The sequence below is a fragment of the Cnephaeus nilssonii genome (genome assembly GCF_951640355.1).
Source record: "Cnephaeus nilssonii genome assembly, chromosome: 4".
In the NCBI taxonomy this organism is placed as follows: domain Eukaryota; kingdom Metazoa; phylum Chordata; class Mammalia; order Chiroptera; family Vespertilionidae; genus Cnephaeus; species Cnephaeus nilssonii.
Window position 1 is genome coordinate 14,296,451 of NC_137075.1, and position 19,699 is coordinate 14,316,149.

The 19,699-nt window shown below is 34.9% G+C and overlaps 1 protein-coding gene across 8 annotated transcripts in view; it reads right to left on the reverse strand.

Annotated features, from left to right (window-relative positions):
- The window catches only part of WAC (WW domain containing adaptor with coiled-coil), a 92,483-nt gene that overhangs the window by 27,955 nt on the left and 44,829 nt on the right, over positions 1–19,699 (reverse strand). For 6 of the 8 annotated variants that reach the window (XM_079769864.1, XM_079769862.1, XM_079769860.1 and 3 more), the window contains exons 4-7: positions 14,736–14,842; positions 7,875–7,990; positions 7,175–7,287; positions 2,139–2,447 (exon numbers count right to left, since the gene is read on the reverse strand). In XM_079769864.1, the coding sequence (XP_079625990.1) occupies positions 2,139–2,447; positions 7,175–7,287; positions 7,875–7,990; positions 14,736–14,842 (645 nt within the window). The remainder of the gene's footprint in view (positions 1–2,138; positions 2,448–7,174; positions 7,288–7,874; positions 7,991–14,735; positions 14,843–19,699) is intronic. The other 2 variants (XM_079769866.1, XM_079769865.1) reach the window with 1 other exon arrangement.

Consider the following 19,699-nt stretch of genomic DNA (forward strand, 5'->3'; position numbering starts at 1 on the left):
ATACAATCCAAACTAAAAGTGGACAAACTGGGTAAAAGCAAGCAGAGCAGTAGTCAGGTTAGTTCAGGAGGGATGACCCGAGTTTCAATAATGGCAGATGCATAAACAAGAAGAATATATGCAAATAAGATATAGGAGGAAGAATCCAAGATTTGTTGATGGATGGGTAGGAGGAGCTGAGCTAGAAATGTTGAAGAACAAGGAATAATTGGGGGTAAGTGTTGTCACTTACTGAGGACCTAAGAATAAATTGTGGGAAAAGAGAGGAATTTGGGACACACTGTATTCTGAGACGTAACAAATATCAAGTGCTTATAGAAGAAAAGCATTATGTGATATAAGAATGATTGCCCAGCAAAAGAGAATATGTTGAGCAAACACACACACACACACACACACACACACACTGAATGCTACTGTTATTTAAGAGGCAAGAAGATAACAGAAAAAGGAAATTTAAGAGTAGCAATATCCCAGAAGATAGGGAAGAAAGGAATATCAAAAGGAGGTAAAAGCTAAAAAGTATTAAAAGAACAAGAGGTAGCCCAGGCTGGTGTGGCTCAGGTGGTTGGAGCTTCGTCCTATGCACTGAAAGATCGTGGGTTTGATTTCCAGTCAGGGCACATACCCAGGTTGCAGGTTTGATCCCCAGTCAGGGCAGGTCGGAGGCAACTGATTGATGTGTCTCTTTTACATCAATGTTTCTCCCCCCCCCCTCCCCTCTCTCTAAAATCAATAAAAACATGTCCTTGGGTGGAGATTAAAACAAACAAACAAACAAACTGTATGAAAGGTAAAAAATGAGACAGACTTTTTAAGAACTGAAAAACCATAACATCCATTAGAAAGTAAATTCAGTTTTCATTTTTCAAGAATTCTCTCTGTATATTTAATTCTGCATCAGGGTAAATATGACTTGCACACCTACCCTTGGCCCTCAAGTTGGACTCTAGAAGGGAAAAAGATTATGCATGGGGTAGGAGTCAGGGAGAGATCAGCTCAAATGTGGCCTAAGGTCCATGTGTGGCTGGACCTCATCTGCTAAACCCTCAAGACATTTAAAAGTTCCTTGACATTTATTAATACTAATCAGCTAATTCGCCTCCTAATGGGTCTACCCTCAATTATTGCCTTTTCATTTCCTTAGTTTCTTTTTTTTTTTTAAAGTCTCCACCCAAGGTTATTTTTTCCATTGAATTTTAGAGAGAGTGGAAGGGAGAGAGGGACGAAGGAAGGGGGTAAGGGAAGAGTGGAAGAGAGGGAAGAACATCAATGTGAAAGAGACACATCAATTGGTTGCCTGACTCCCACGATAGGGCCAGGGATAGAACTCGCAACCGAGGTACATGCTCCTAAGAGAACTGAACCAGTGACCCTTCAGTGTGAGGGCCGATGCTCTAACCATTTAGCAACACCAGCCAAGGCCATTTCCTTAAGTTTCTTAAAACTTACTATGGAGCATAAGTTTAGCACTGTGAGTAGTTAGGCAACTATGCCCTCCTTTTGTTTTTGTGTCACCTCCTAAGTAGTTGTCACTTTTTTGAACATGGTATGGCTTCAGCATTAAGTTGGATAAACACAGTTTGGGTTGCAAAGTTTAACTACTTCTCTTCAAACAATAAAACTCCTTATCTTGTGGCCCATGACTCAGTTTTCTAATTCACAAACTGAAATCAATAGCTGATATTGTATAAAAATGGCAAGTTTTAAAACTTGTCTCTATTCATATTTAAATTTTAATTAATAGAAAATTGGGGCAATTTATAAACTAACTCATCAAGACAATTAGCACCAAAAAAAATTACACAAATATGAAGGGACAGTCACTTGGCTTTGATAAGTTATTTAAACCATTACTAAGTATTATAAATTAAGTACTGGACTTTAAAGTGTAAATGGCAAAAAAAAAAACCCAAAAAAAAAACAAAACCAGTTATGAGGCTTCATAATTAAAAATTAAAAGAAAAAACTAATATGGCTAACTCTAGACCTATATATCTATGCAGTAACATTCTAAAAGACTTAAAAAGAGTTTATAATTAAGTCTTATTTAAGCTAATGGAAATAATGTAATATAATCAGAAATTCAGAAACTATATATAGTTCAACGTGCAGCACATCTAGTAATAATGGCATACCTTTTCTTTCTGTTTTCTGTGCAGGGACAGAAGATGTGGGTGTAGGCAGTTTTGATAAAGTAGATGCTCCATTAGCATCAAATGATTTCTTTGGCTGGTGATCAGACTGTAGCATAAATTGACTAGAAGGAACAGTGCTTGGGGTAGCAGTTGGATGAACCACTGGTTTGATGGGGTGCTGTACTGGCGTAGAACTACTGTGAGTCTCTGCTCTTGGCAGTCTGTAGTCTCTGTCATTGTGTCTGCTTGTTTGAGACAAAATATTCTGTGGGAGCAAACTACTGGCATCACTGGAATGCTTGTCTTCCACTTTAGTTCACAGTTCGAAAAAAGAGATGTTGGAATGACGGTGATGGAAGGGGGAAGAAAAAAGATTATGTTAGAATCCTGTCTTGAACATCAGCTAATTTAGCAACATACTTGTACTTTTAATAAAACTGCAAGCCCAGTTAATGTCTGCAGTTTTAGCATATTAAATGTCTAAATGCTAGAAAAATTTTAGCTCAACTATAAATACTAATCTATACTCAAGATTTCAAGTGGGCTACAACTCTTTGGGTATTCTTTAGAACCACAGTTGTTCAAACAAAACATTAAAAATACTCTGGTAAAATAATTTTAAAAATTTTAATAATTAAAAAAGTAAATGGTCCAGTCTTTTAAAATATAGACCTTTGGTTCTAATAATTAACTTAATTGTCCACATGATTAAGCTTTAGTAGCCTGATCTTTCTGAAGACGAAAGTAGCTAATTTGTGGGCTCTAAAGTAGTTTGTGCTAGGGCTTAAATGACCTATTTTGTGATGATCGAATTAACAACGAACATATTTTATTAATGCAAACAAATACCAGAAGTAGTTATAAAATCAAGTTATAATGAATGCTATCTGAAAATAGAAGTCCTACATCCACAGCATAGAAAAAAAAAAAACAACAAAAAAACCCCACTTGCTATTATTACTTTCAAAACAAATCCTCTTCCAATTTAAAGCCACAAAAATATTTTAAATTCAGAAGTACTTTTGCCTCCACAAAGAGTACAAAAGAAGGAAAAATTCAACAATCATGATAACAAATTTTGTATTTATCAAAAAACCTGTAGCCTACATTACAACAGTCTCATCAGTAACTAAAGAATTAAAACAGTATGTTTTACTATGTTTCCAAGTAGAGAAACATTTTAAGATTTAAGCACATTCTATGTAATGATAATATTACCAGAGGATGCCCTCCCTGTTGAATACTGTATTCTTTTTTCCAATTCACAGTTCCTCCAAGTCTAGAGACTAAGACAGCACAAAGAAGGAAGTATGCTTGAAACTACAAGTCAGTTTTCAACTCATCAGTGCACAACTCCTACATGTTGGACCATAATAGAAGGTACTGCCAAAAAACTTCAATCTATCAACTTGCATGCATATAAAATTTTAAAAAAAGTTTTATTCTAGAGTGTCTTCCTGAAAAGAATACTACTACAATAGAAACTTTTAGGGACAGACATATCAGAAATAATACCATGCCCAATTCCCACCAATCCTGTCACTTGATTACCTAGAACTTTTATTTCATAGACCAAGAAAAATACCTTTTAGTTCTGTATGATTATAATAGTCAAAGTAAATACATTCAGTTGAAAATTAAAGATATTTTCTTCTAACATTTGTAAGCTTTGGGAAAAAAAAAACCAAAAAAAAAAAAACACCCAGCAGCAGGATTACAGGAACTGAGAAAGATATAGCTGCAACAGTTTTCTATTACAACTCTACAGAAGAGTTAAAGCAGGGACTCTACTTTCACATCCCCCACAACAAGCATATTTAGCAAATGTCGGGAGACATTTTTGGTTGTCACAATTGGGGAGAAGAGAGGTGTGCTACTGGCATCAAGTATATAGAGGCCAAGTATGGTGCTCTACATCCTACAACGCACACAGGACAGCATCCCACAACAAAGAATTACCTGACTCTAAATGTCCTTGGTGTTAACTGTTGAGAAACCTCAAATTAAGGTCCCTCTAACTATCCAACAATCACTTTATAATGCACATATTAAAGTTGACAAAAATAATCTAGTAGCAGTAATATCAAATTAAAATTTTATCCATATGATTTTCAATGCCAAGTTTTGATAACATTATTTGCTACATTGCAAACAAAACAAAACAAAACAAAAAAACTGCTCTAAAATCTATTTTTCCATATAACACATACATACACACATACTTCTTTTATTGGCAGTTGGAATTACAAAGCTTTAAGCCTTATCCTAGATGAACACTAAAGTACTGGTCAGATATGAAAACTCTGTCAACATTTTCTAGATAGAGAAAGTTAAACACTTATATGTCTTAGTAACTTTATTACTACAACACACCAAGTACAGCTCAGTTGACCAATTGGGGGGAAAAAAAAAAAGCAACAATATAGCCAAGGCCCTTTCACAAACATTATTTAAAATTCAAAAAGTATGATACAGACTATATTTCAACACAAACACAGACTCACTGAACCATCATTTGCACTTCTAGAAAATTAGCTAAGGAAGTAATCAGATAATCGAGCAAAGATATTTAGCATTGTTTACAGTAATAGGAAGAGGCAAAAACCACCTAAATATACATATATAAAAGATTATTTATAAATGAGGGCACATCCAAAAATAGAGTACCATGCAGTCTATATACCAAACACAAAATTAGAAACTGATAGGGAAACATATCTTTGAAATATTATTGAAAATAAGGATTTTAAAAAGGAACATATAATTCCATTTTTGGTGGAAAAGATATATGTACGTACTCATTTCTATGCAGACAGAAAAAAAGTCTATGTCCCCAAATGTCTCTAGGTCATGGGATTAACACAACAGATTTGATTTTCTTAAAAAATGGTTTATTAAAAAGAGAAAAAATGTTTTTTCACTTCCATCAATATTTCTATCAGTTCTCAAATTACCCCCTTTCACTTCCACCAATATTTCTATCAGTTCTCATATTACCCCCTTCACTTACTCAACCCCAGTGGTTCCCAATGTGGGTCACAGGCCCCACAGGGGGGCAATTTAATTTTTAAGGGGGTAATTCGGGAATGAGTTATTAGCAATGGATTTTTTGCATTTTTTATGGTTCTAGGGGCCTCATATTGTGACATATTTAAGCATTTCGGTTCTCTATTATATATTTTGAAGCTTTATTTGCTATTTTTCATATCATTTCATATTATTATTTTTCTAACAATTTCTTAAGTGATTTCTTCCTCAGTACTTCAACTGTCCTTTTGTTCTTTTATTTTTCTCTTTCATGGATGCCATGTTCTTTGGAATCTTGTTTATTAGACCAAGTTAATGGCCTTTTAGGCTTCCTCCATGTGCATAGGAGTTCACTTTTTGAATAAGAATTATATGTTAAGGGGAGGCATCAGAATTTTAGAGATGCTTAGGTAGGGCATGGCCAAAAAAAAGGTTGGGAACCACTGCTCCATCCTAATGGAGGAGGAATGACTTAAATGACAGGTTATTTTGGAAAGACTAAAGTAGACATACTAGGCTCTGATCCTTTTTCCTCTCTGGAGAAGCCTAGCTCAATAATTTAAAAAAAAAAAAAAGTTATTATTTTTTACACCCATTTGCCACTCTTCCTCAATACCCACCTACACCCCCACAACACAATTTGTTCAAGAGGCCCACAAGCTCGGTGCTATTGTAGTATTGTTAAAGCATTAATCTCACTTCTAATTGTTTGCCAAAAGACACAATCATTTAAGATATTAAGTTTAATGGGACTAGATCCTAAGTCTTCCATCTCAAAATACCATTGTTAATTTCCTAACTTTAGTACTTTATTTTTAAAAGACACAATTTTTATTGATTTTAGAGAGGGAGGGAGAGGGAGATAGAAACATCATGATGAGAGAGAATCATTGATTGGCTCTCTCCTGCACGCCCCCTACTGGGATTGAGCCCACAACCCAGGCATGTGCCCTTGACCAGAATCAAACCCAGGCCCTTTCAATCTACACACTGGCGCTCTAACCACTGAGCAAAATCGGCTAGGGCTAGCTTTAGTACTTTAAATCATTGTTTTCTAAGAATTAAGTACAATTTCACTATATAAAAAATTAAATGTTCCAAGAAATATATCTTAAACATTCAGTCCCACAGAACTACGCTGTTTCATCTTAAATAATTATTCCCATCAAAATATTAATATCCTCTGCTGAGACTAAATAGATCCCCTACTTTTTTGTTTTGAATTACAGGAGGAAAATTCAAATGCTTAAGTCTAAGAATTCCTAGAACAAACCTGGAAATTCTTCTCAGAATTTCAAAATTTAATAAAGGGCACAAAAACTCTCTCTGGCATTTCAATTTTATTCTAGATAAGAGAAGCCACTGGGAACATGGTATGTCTACTAAAAGCTTCAAACTCAAATTCAAATTTGAGTTAAAAACAAATGTATGCTACTTATATTGTCCCACTTAGACAAAATCTGACCTCCAAAGAACATTAGGTTATGCATGGAAATGTTATGCATGTTTATGGTCATGCTGAAACCAATTCCAAAACAAGTTTTTCATTGACAAAACAACAATAGGTACTTTGATGTCACTATCTGTGTGGGGCGCTGATTCAATTATTAAATTGAAGCCCAGGGAATTCTGGAAGGGATTTCAGTGCCCAGTTTAATAGTATACAATTCGACGTGCGGGGTGGGAGTAGATGGGCAGGGGAAAGCTCCTGTTTTAAAAAGAAGTCAATCTACAAAATAAAGTTTTATTTTATTTTTTACCAACTTAACTGCATTACAGCCATTAAGGATATTAATGAATACTTGTGTGTATTATTCCACTGTGCATACTTTCCCTTTTCAGGAAATAAAATGGTGATTAGGGAAACAGATCCAACATAAAGGAAACCCTATATATTCCTATTTATTTTAGTTTACATATGTAAATGTTTATGCATTTAGATCTGTAGCATAAATGAACCACAGGAATGAAGTAAACATCATTACTATTTCAAAGAAAAAAATACTTACTTCCACTGGCAAATGCATTAGTGGCTGTTGCTTGCATCACCTCTCTTCTGTAATCCCTATCTTTTGGGAAGCTATTAACTGCCATCTTGTTTGCTTCTTTCTGTCTCTGTTCTCTAAAAATAAAAAATAAACCCATAATAATTAAATCATGTTCAATGAGTCTACATATAACACTTCTGGCCAAATGTTCAACAAAATTATATATGCAAAATAAAATAACTGAATATAGCTTTATTATTATGTTCCTGATGTGGCACATGGGATGCAGTAAACAAAACATTAACGTTTCCACTGGTGGCAATATTATACCAATTATTTATATGACATTAACCCTACAACCAAAACTCTGTAATATTAATTCTACATATATGAAGGAACATACTGTCCCACCAAGAATTATAAAGATTTCTATTACAATTATATAAAGATGAATAGATGTGAACTAATATAAAATTTTAAATTAAGTGCACCAAATGTTCACAAGGCCCTGGTGGACAGTGGCTTAATCTGTTCTAGTATTTTTAAGGAAATTATGGCATACACAGATGATGGGCCAATCACTGCAATTAAACAGGAGAGTAAATATCACTATCAGAAACCTAAACTTATAATGTTTAATGTTCTAAGATGTTAACCGATAGAATCAAGAATGAGAATCAAGAATGAGAAATACTGTTAAATCAGATTAAGAGCTAAATACCTTTCAAGCCACTCTTTTGGTTTTTCCCACTGTGAAACTTCTGTTCGACAATTGTAGTAGTATTTTTTCCCAGAAGAGCTAATGTGCTCAGACCAGTCATCTGCAGAATCATAAGACTTAAAAATATTTTTAAAAATTAGAAAATGTTAATAGTTTAATAACTTGATATGAAAAATCAAGAATGTCAATGGTTTTCAAAGTATATATGGGGAAAGACTAATAAGATAAAGGTACCCTGATCTAGGATATAAAACAATATATATATATAAATATATATATGTACACACACACACACACACACACACACGTATCTTAGGAGACCTTAGCCTATGAAAACCTTCAAAGATAACAATAGAAAACTCTATAAAATCTCTATAAAATATGTTAAGCAAATTAATAAATATAAAATTAAATAGATTAATAAATACTAATTTATTAGGTGCAGGAAGAAAAATGTTAACTTTACAACATCCTGACTTTTGAAAAGCATTACAAAAGTTCCCCATTATCATAATTTTAATTGCTGAAATCCAGTCACATTGGTGGTGGGGGGAAGGGGTTGGAGAACTCTCTCAACTAACTGATCTGAAGGCATGAGAGCACATTAGCTCTAAACTCATAAGGCACAATAGTTATCATTTACAGTGTAATAGAGAACAACCTGCTTATATTTACTGTTATTTAGTGGGGAAAAAAGCACAAGATTTAAAAATGTAAACACAAACCTAATTAAAGGCTATGAATTTGTTTCATCTTCAAAACAAATGAGATGGGTCAAGTATTTATTAAACTTTGTCTCACATAATGTAATCAATCAGCAGCATCACACATTTTTCCTACAACTAAAACTGGTCTGTCTTTTGAACATTCTCAGTCTCTTGCAGTTATTTTAAAGGCACTATAAAATTAGAATGAAATTAGAAAAAACTGAAAGGCTCAGTTTTTATGGAACTGATCTCAGAAAGTGAAAGTTTAAGTACCTGCAGCACTGGCCACAGGAAATCTGGTAGAATTCCAAGTACATTTCAGATGAATTTCTTAACTATTTTTTTAAAAAAACTTTAAGTTTAAAATGAAATAATGTTATACTTTGATAGCCTATCCTTGTTCTGCGTTCACCATAGCGTAGGGTGACACAATTTTAAAGCTTGAAGAGAGGAACTTTTATGCCTTGCGAACTCAAGCTTTAATTTTACCAAGGAGGAAACAAGTGGAGATAACTTATAAGTTGTCCAAAGGTGCTAAAAACAATTAGTGGTAGAAAAAGGATCAAAATTTAGGTTTGCAGATTCCATTATTTCCACTAAATCAACACCAATTCTGGAAATGCCATAATAATTTTTAGGGTTGAATAAATACTGCAGATCCTGTTATTTGTTTATAATCTCAAGTTTATGTCTCTAAATAATGAAACTATTTGGAAATCAGCCCTATGCATCTACACCTCTAAAATCAGTGGAAAGTTAATGCTCAATCCCCCTCCTTTGCAGAATCAGGTTACACCAAGCTGCAGGAATCACAGAAGGCAAAATTCAGTTCTTCTACATCACCTACTACCCCCTATAGCTAAATTATTAAGCATACTGAGCCGTTCTATGGATATAGCTGGAAATTTTTGGTTTGGTTTGCTTGGCAAGTGGTTATATGGGATTACTGATTTGGTTTGAAGAAGTAGAAAGAGATCTGAGGCAGGTAAACCAGAGTAGATAAGAGAGTGGTTTAGACCAGTGTTCTTCACAGTGATGGTTTGAAAACTGTTTCCTGTCCTGGAGGAGATAAGGAGTTTGCATCAGAATAATGTTTCCCTGGCCCAAAGTCTTGCTTTAAGGAAAAAATTAAAATAAACTAAAGTTTACTTAATGATAGTTAATTTACATTCTGGCACAACTGCAGAACAGTTAAAAGTTCAAAAACCAGAACCTTGAAGAGCATGTGTCTACGACACTGCATTGATTTTGCCTATCAAATCTTAGGTTAGTACAAGTATGTGTTCCAGGGTACAGCATTATTATCACATACCAGCAACTTTAGCTTTCACCACCCCTCTTCCACCCTCAAAAAAGATTAAAGTGGGGGGAGGAAAATTAAGTAGTAGTTATTTTTTAAATGCTAATGTGCAACAAACAGCAGGTGTTCAACTTCTTTTTATTCCACTTTATTTCTTTTCAGTTTTATTGAGGTATAACTAACAAATAAAATTGTAATTTATTTAAAGTGTACATAGGGATGATTTGATATACATATACACTTTGAAAGGGTTTTTCTGCCCATCTAGTTAACACAATACTCATCTTTTTATATTAAAACGTTTAAGTTCTCTCTTAGTAATTTCAATTATACAATGCATTGTTATTAATATTGTCACCATGTTAATACATTAGATACACAGGTATTGAATTTATCATTAAAAATACCTAAAATTAAGAACTAAGCAAACAAAAGGCCTGAAAACATACAAGTTTTCTAAGTTAAGCTTGATGTTGTTGCCAACATACGCCCTAAAGCAGCAGTTTTGCAAGTGTTGTCCAAGAACTGTTGAGGGACTCCCAGATCATTTCACAAGATCAAAACTATTTTCATAATAAAACTAAGATGACTGCTTTTCTCCTCATTCTACCATAAGAACACTGTGTTTTCTCAGACTGCACAGATTTTTGTTCACAAAAGACTAAATGCAGATATGAAATTATAGGTGTCTTCTATTAAGTCAGGCATTCAAAAGATGTTCAATGTCTATTTTTTGTTTTAGACATTATCTTTCATAAAATATATTATAAGCCACCCTGGCCGGTGTTGCTCAGTTGGTTGGGCGTCATCCATGCATCGAAAGGTTGCTGGTTTGATTTTCAGTCAGGGCACATGCCCAGGACTGTGGGCTCAATTCCCAGGAGGGGACATCCAGGAGGTAGCTGATCAGTGATTCTCTCTCATCACTGATGTTTCTCTCTCTCTCTCTCTCTCTCTCTCTCTCTCTCTGCTTCTCCCTCCCCCTCTCTCTCAAAATCAATAAAAGGCCCTGGCCAGTGTGGCTAACTGGTTAGAAATCAGCTACACACTTAAGGGTTGCAGGTTCGATCCCTGCCTGTGGTCAAGGCAATCAATCTCTCTCTCCTGCCCTTCTACTCTCTAAAATCAATGGAAAGAAAATACCCTGAGGTGAGGATTAACAAACATAAAAATGTTTAAAATATATATTACATGTTACATATATAATGGGTTGACAATTGATTCTAAATGAATTAAGTATGTTTCAAATTTATCAGTTTTAATTTTTAACATGGTAAATACCGATAATAGAGTCCAAATAAACAAAAACTCTCAATGTTCATGAATGTGAAGACACCTTGAGACTAAAAGTTTAAAAATGGCTACTCTAAAAGACAAGACTAGCACTGAACAGTTACTGAGCCACTATCTGCTCTCCTTCAATTCAAAATGCCTTTTAGTACTCTTATATGAGTGTTGATTTTTCTCTACTTAAAAAAAGCATCTCCCTTTCTACTCACTTCAAAACACATCCTTCTCCAAGTTAAACTATGGAAATGAAAGTCAATCCTGGAATTACTTTATGAATTGCTAATAAAGAGTAGTTCATAAAATAACATCATCAAAGATGACACTCACTGTAACAAAGAATTTCATGGAGACCTGAGAGTTCTCTAATAAATTTCTTTTTTTTTTTTAAATTAACTGCAATATATTTAAGCAAGATTGGTTACAGAGAATAGATCTTGAGAACTTCAAACTTAAAAGCTCCACAATATGCAAAGGATATTTAACTGATAAGAAGTTGGAAGATAATGCAATCCTCTAAGACTGAATTTAAAATGTTTCCCAACAAATCAAAATTGGTGAAGGATACATGGAAGGGAAGATTTCAATTATAATGTCTTTAAAATGGGAGTAAAAACTTTTCTAAATGAAGAAATCCAGAGGCTTCTTTTTATAAAAAACACAAATATGCACCTCTTATCTAAATAGTCTACATAATACCTGTAAGTCCTATCATGATTTATATTATGAAGGAGGCATTCTACAAGCTTTTCCTAAATGTTCACTATGGGCTAGGTAGGCTCTGTGTTAGACATAATTAATGTTTATCATAGTATTTAGAAGGAAACTACATGTGAATCTTAATCTAATACTAAAATAATAAGGTAATTTCAACTTGACTTCCAATAGTTAACTTAGTAAATGTCACTATACAACCAAATGTCTATGTAGTAATCTAAATAATATTGTTACTGATTTTCAAAGATAGAATTAAAATTTGAAAACCTCAAAGACGGAAAATAACGTTTTTTTAAAGAAGGTTAAAATAATGTTCATCTGTTCATTTATTCTTTCATTATGAAAATATTAAATGAAAGGTAATTTTATGTATTCATTAGTCAAAAACTTTCATTTGAAGTGATTTTTAAGACAAAGAAAGTCAATTTTTAAGAAACCTTCAGAAATGTTCAAAAACCCTCTGTAACATTAAATTTACAGTTTCTAACTGATATATGTGTCATAATGGCTGGGTACATTATAATGTAAAAGACCACTACTTGGAGATTAATTATATACCAACAGTTAAAATCTATAGTAAGGGGAAACCCTGATCCTGAAAACACATAACATTAAATCCATTCTGGTAATGGTCTTCAGTTTCCACTCCTATAATGAAATTCCCTGACATCCTTTATGATTTGGGTCTTTCAAGACTATATGATGCCCATTATTTATCCTTTCTGGTTTCACTGTTAATCCATTTCTTGAAAATCAAAATAATCAGAATTTGTTTTCCCTAAGTATTTTTTTTAAACCAAAACAATGTTTATAGGGCCTGCCTTCTGTCCTAACAGCAAATGCCCAAATCTTAATTGTCAATAATAAATAGAACTTTAGAGGTGTTACTTTGTAAATAAAGCCATTTCTCTCTCTCTCTCTCTCTCTCTCTCTCTCTCTCTCTCTCTCTCTCTCTCTCTCACTATTCATTCTAAAATCCTGTGTCTCATTGAAAATAACCCATCACAAGCAATCTGATGATAACACCTGTGACAGTTTATCAAGCTCTTGACCCTGCCTTAATACCACCCTTCTATATTCTGTTCTGTGATACTAGGGTTGGAATAATGCAAATTACATTCTATTTAGCCAGCTAGCCTCCTGTTAGATTCTGCTAATAGTAGGCATTAGAGAAAGACTAAAAGGGAGGACAAAGGAGAAGCCTAGTAGCCACAGTTCCAGTTTCCAGTTTTCTGCTATCTGCTCCAAACCTGAATTAGCTTCATCACAACACTGAAAGAAAGGTACTATCTACAGCTCTGCAGGGCTCCTCCTTCTAAGCTATTCAGTTCTGATAACCCCAACCTTTTCCTATTGATCCTCAGCCCAAAGGGGTAATCATTATATATGTATTCAATGTCCCTTTTTGTTTTATTCAGTCCTCAATATCTGCTTAATCAATCTTATATATAGAATTGTTATTAAACTGTGCTAAACATAATAAGCATGACTTCTATTTTTCCAACTAGACCCTGATTAGCACAATATTTAAAACTATTCTACATTTATTTCTAAATAAAATATAGAAAATTATCTTTGCTGTCTCAATTTTCTATAAAAATGTACTATCCACACTGCTTCAACTAGATAAAGACCCTTTATAGGGTCTTTCAATGCCAATAAAGGTATGATGATCACCCAGATAATCAAGACAAAACTCTGTTGGATTCAACCTTACACTTCTATAGCTTTCTTGTTGTTCTTTCTTTTCTATAATGTATTTTCCATGTAGCTATCTGGTATGTTTTAAGCTGCAAATATGATGTTACTTCACCAGTTTTATCCTTCAATAGGTCTCCACTGCCTTTATATAAAATTCACATTCCTTGGCAAGATACATAACTCTGTGACTGACACCCACTCATCTCTGTAACCTGAACTGTTTCCACTGTGCCATATTATCAAAATCCTGTAGTTCTCCAAACATGCAAACTATTTCACACTTCTCTTGTAGGTGCTGTTCCTTTGCATATTACACAAATTCCAGAACTCTTAACTGGCTAAATTACATTCAATCTATTGGGGAGCATTACATACACTTTAATACCCTCCTCATCAATCTGGGAGTCCATCCTCATCTTGAGGACTCCCAAAGCAACATTAACATGCACTGTTTTATTTTTTGGTTTCTACCACAGACCTGAAAGTTCCTTTAACGTGAGCCACATTTTCCTAGTTCTACATAACTACAATCTAGCATATGCTTGGCAAATTAAAACCTTATTAAACTTTTGCTGAATAGCTCCACCAGTGTTGCAGGATGGATCCTCTGTGTGTGGCGTGCAGGAGGCAGCCAATCAATGATTCTCTCTCGTCATTGATGTTTCTATCTTTCTCCCCCTCTCCCTTCCTCTCTGAAATCAATAAAAATTTTAAAAAATTTAATGAATGTATTAGAATTTTGAGAAAAGGGACCTTTATGTCACTAGTGTCTAAAAGAGTGTATAACTACAGTAACAGTAGATCCTCAATACATATATAAGAAGTTTATATATTATGGAAAAGAGCGGCTCAAGTTAAACTACAGAAGTTTCACAATCTGAGGTTCTATATATCTCAACGGTAAAATTTTGCTCTATAAAGGAATACTGACAAATAATATCATTATGGTGTTCTTGGACTATCCTCAATTCTAATAAGGTTATCTCAGTAACCTTAGGAAACATTAAGAAAAAGGTAACTTATATGAAAAAAAAAAATTTTTTTTACAACATTAGACTTAACAAGACTTGGTGTGAGGGGTTTTGGGTTTTGCAATGAATTAAAAAACAAACAAACAAAAAACAAAATTGGGTGTGTTTATATACTTACTGCATCTGAAGTTTTGCTTGGATTATTGCTTGGATTAGAAGAATGTGAATTTGAACTATGAAGACTACTGTGGTTGTGTGAATTTTCTTGTGGAGAGTAACTGGTCCCTTAAAAAAAGAAAATTATAAGTTTTACTTCATATTTAATTTAAACTGGCTTCCATCATGTCATGTATCTTAATATATATCACTGTACTAGTATATCCCTAAGTCACTTTACATAAGATCAGGAGTACATACATATTCATGCTCTTTATTAGTACATAAAGTATTTGTGAGCCTACTAAAAATGTGGGTTAATCAGTACATATACTACATGGCTAATATGGAACAGTCTATATAATAAAAGCCCAGCGACCCTTATGGCGGAACAACCAGAATGACCAGTCACTATGATGCGCACTGACCACCAGGGGGCAGACGCACAATGCAGAAGCTGACCCTGGTGGTCAGCGTATTCCCAAAGTGGTGGTGGCGGGAGACCCGCCTCTGCAGCAGTGTTAAGGAGCGGCGGCGAGCCAAGCAGTAAGGAGCGAGCAGGCGGGAGGTTAGGAGCGAGGGGACCTGGCTTGCCAGAGGGATCTAATACTGCCAGGCTGAAGGACACCCCCTCACCCCCTGCACAAATTTTGTGCATCGTGCCTCTAGTGTTATTATAATTAGATGAGCAAAACCTTATCCATATCATTTCTAACAACTGGTTTTTTTTTTAAATAAAAGTTTTATTAGGGAATGACAGAAACACAACATAAATAGAGGAAAAAAGGTACAAAAATTCAACAATACAGACCTGAAAATCACAACTATCCAATATGTTTTTGCAATTATTTCTCAGTTTCTTAAATAGCTTCACCTATTTTCCAACTAAAACAGTATCAAGTTTTTAAAAAGTTAAGTCTCTTGGAAGGTGCTTGCTTCTAAGATGATAAAAAATGTCAAGTTTTCTAGTAACAGGATCAACTCTACCAAAAAAATGTTTAAATGTAACTCCTAAGTTTTATGAATAATCTACACATCACAGAGATCATCAGAGATAGATAAGTTTTTCTTGTCTTAAGAAAAGCTAAGGTATAAAAATCCAGACTTGCAAAAACATTGATTAATGACACAAAAAGGTTTAACCATTAGTATTTCAATTCATTCCACATATTTATTTTTTTCAGCATCAAGTTAAAAATAATTCTCAACTATTTGAACAAAAACTGGAAGAGGAAAGAACAATTTAACCCTTTGCACTCGCTTGCTTTTTTCTCGATTCCTTTATTCTACTCGGGATTTAATTTTTTAAATACCCCAGATTTTACAAAGCGCAGCAGTAGAATAAAAAACTGGAGTTTCTTTTCATACAAACTTATTTATTTGGATTTTTTTATATTTCAAATTATTGATACATTCAATACAATTCGACATAGGAGCTGCTATCGATGCTAACCGTGTCGAGTCACACTCGACATCCAAGTGCAAAAGGTTAAATGGTCCAGAAGTTAGTTAGCAGTAGGAACCAGTTATTATGAGTAGAAATGAATAAGAACTCATTTAACTATTTCATAATCAACAGAAAAAACTAATAAGATTTAAAAGAGTGAACTGGGACAGACAGAAGATGACTATAAGGTTTTAGATATTAAAATAGAAATGATCAGCAGATCTATGTAGAACTAGGAATTCTGAAGTGGAGCTAGAAGTCTCTTCCATTAGAAGTGAAAAGTAGGGGACTCTTAACTTTGCCTTGCATATAATAAGCAAGCACTGGGCACTCAGACTGAATTAAGAGTATGACAAGAGAAAAGGCAATAGCCAACATTTAACCTAGGATAGGGGCCAGCTTAAAGCAGACCCAAAGACCCAATAAAGCCAGCGATATAACAAAATACAAAAGAGGGGCCCTAGCCGGTTTGGCTCAGTGGATAGAAAGTCAGGCTGCAGGGCAAGGGGTCTCAGGTTCGATTCTGGTCAAGAGCACATGCCCAGGGTTGTGGGTTGGATCCTCAGTAGGGGGCGTGCAGGAGGCAGCCAATCAATGATTCTCTCATCACTGATGTATCTAACTCTCTCTCCCTCTCCCTTCCTTCTCTGAAATCAATAAAAATATATTTTAAAAGATACAAAAGAGGGTTACCTAGGTACTGAGCACATTTTAGGTGGTACAAAGAGCAAATTCCCCAACCAGCCTGCATCTTGAGAGGCCTGATGGTTTCTTCACCTACTTGTTTTTAATTTTATCTTGCTGAACAGTATGTATTTATGTAAAACACTAAACTATTAACAAAGTAGACTCTAAATTCTTCAATAAACATTGTGCGATGAACAAAATCAAGAAGAAATTGGTAAAAAATAAGGTCAGTGAGCAGAAAAGTTAACATAGCAAGCTTACGACTGTTATCCTTAGAAAGGCTTGCTTGCAGAGCTTGCCCCTGACTGGCATGTGGGAACCTAGATTTCAGGAGCATTCCCACAACAATAACTGTAAGAGCTGCTCACTGGGCCAATGATTTATGCTGCACACCTGCTTTTCCCACCGAGAATCCAGACTTTTGTACGTGTTAGGCAGAGGTGCCTACGTAATAAGTCCAATGAAAGTCCTGGGCACTAAATTTCTAATAAGCTTCCCTGGTACACAACATTTTACAAGTGTTGTCACAATTCACGGCTGGAGGAATGAAGCCTGTCCTGTGTAACTAACTCTACTGGAGAAGATTCTTGGAAGCTTGTATCTGGTTCCCTCCTGATTTTGCTCCACATGCCCTTTCCCTTTTATTATGTTCTGCATCCTTTTATGATAATAAATCATAGCTATGATAATGACTATATACTGGGTTCTGTGAGTCCACTTAGACAATCACTGAACCTGGGGAGCAGTCAGAGGACCCTAACACACTCAGTTACAAAGAAAAATTAATACTAGAAGTTTTAAAGAAAATTATGCAGAACTATTCGGAAATTTATACTTTTCAGATGTAACTCATAAAAAATTTTAAAAATCAGGTTTATAGTTAAATACAAAAGAAACAGAACCAGTAATATAGACTACTAGAATATCGTACAGGTACACTTATTATAGTTGAGGTTGTCACAAAAATTTCCATAAATATCTCAGCAATAAGGGGGGGGGGGGGGGGGGAGGGAGAGAGGAAAGGCCAATTTCATTGAGTGAAATGAACCCCAGACTTATCCATTAAGAAGCCTGGGTTAGATGCCCTGACATTTATTTGCATATATCCTTGAATAAAACATTTTATGAAATAGCTTAAATCTATGAAATAAAGTACCACATTACATGGCAGATGAATAGGCAGACCTGTCTTGCACCTCGTCCCAGGGCCAAACTGAAAATACAACTAAATTGGAGAATATTCACCTGGAATTACCAACTGAAGGCCAGCTGAGGAGGAGACGTATATCAAGGAAGGTCAGAAAATACCCGGAGACCGGTAGGTCACCACACCCTACCCCCTCCCATGCCCCAAAACAATCCAATTAAAAATGGGCAAAGAACTTGAATAGAAGAGGACAGATGGCCAATAGATATATGAAAAGATGCTCAATGTCACTAATCATCAGACAAATGCAACTAAAACCATAATGAGATATCTCCTTACACCTGTCAGAATGACTTTCATCACTAAATCAACAAACAGTGTTGTCGAAGATGTGGAGAAGAGGGAACCCTCATGCACTGTAGGTAGGAATGCAGATTGGTATAGCCACTGTGGAAAGCAATTCCATTTCTGGGAATATATTAAAAAAAAAAACACCTCAAAACACTAATTTGAATGAATATATGCACTCCTATGTTTACAGCAGTGTTATTTATAATCACTAAGACTTGGAAGCAGCCAAGTGCCCATGAGTAGATAAAAAAACTGTAGTACATTTACACAATAGAATACTATGCAGCTGTAAAAAACAAGGATCTCTTACCCTTTGAGACAGCATGGATGGACCTAGAGAACATAATGCTAAGAGAAATAAGCTAGTCAGAGAAATACAAGTACCATATGATTTCACTTATATGTGGAATCCAATGAACAAAATATACTAACAAAATACAAACAGACTCATTGACATTGAGAAAAGACTGTCAGCTGTCAGAGAGGAGGGGGGTTGCACTAGGTGATAAAAGTTGAAGGCATTAAGTAAACAAAACAAAACAAAAAACACCTCACAAACACAACAGTGGTGATGACCAGAGGGAAAGGTGGATGTGTGGAGGTAGAAGCCGGTATGGGGAGGAGGGGGGTAAATAGCAACGGAAGGAGTCTTGACGGGGTGGTGAACACACAATACAATATACAGATGATGTAGTATAGAATTGTACACCTGAAACATATATAATTTTAGTAAACAGTCATTCCAATAAAAAAAGAAAATCGAAGGACCTCTACCACCCCAAACCACTTTTCAAACTAATAAAAGTAGTTAACAGGTATGGCTGAATAAGGTTCAGCAGGGATCTCAAATTCCACTATATTAAAAAATACAGATTTCAAGGTTAAATCTCAGAGATTCTAATTCACAGTAAATGGGATGGGATTCCAAAAACTGAATTTTTAATAAACACTCTCAAGATGGTTTGGTGTGGTATCTTAGCCACACTTTATTCTAATTAATGCATTACTTTCCACTGTCTCTGGTCCTCCTCTCATCTCTCCAAAACCAGAAACCACACTTAAAATAAGGGGATTTCACAAAGAAAGCCCTGAAATGGGTATTTTGCCATAACATGTTTTCCTGAAAAACTTTGAATTCTGCAAAATTACACATTAAAAATAAAGCCATATGGGAAAAAGAGTAGGAGCAAATCACTCAAAATTATGCAAATTTATTATAACCAGAACACTAACACTAAACAAAAACTTGAGCAGCAGTATTGGCAGGTTTGGCTCAGCAGTTAAGAGCGTCAGCCCTCACACTGAAGGGTCAAAGGTTAGACTCCTGGTCAAGGGCAGGTACCTGGGTTGCAGG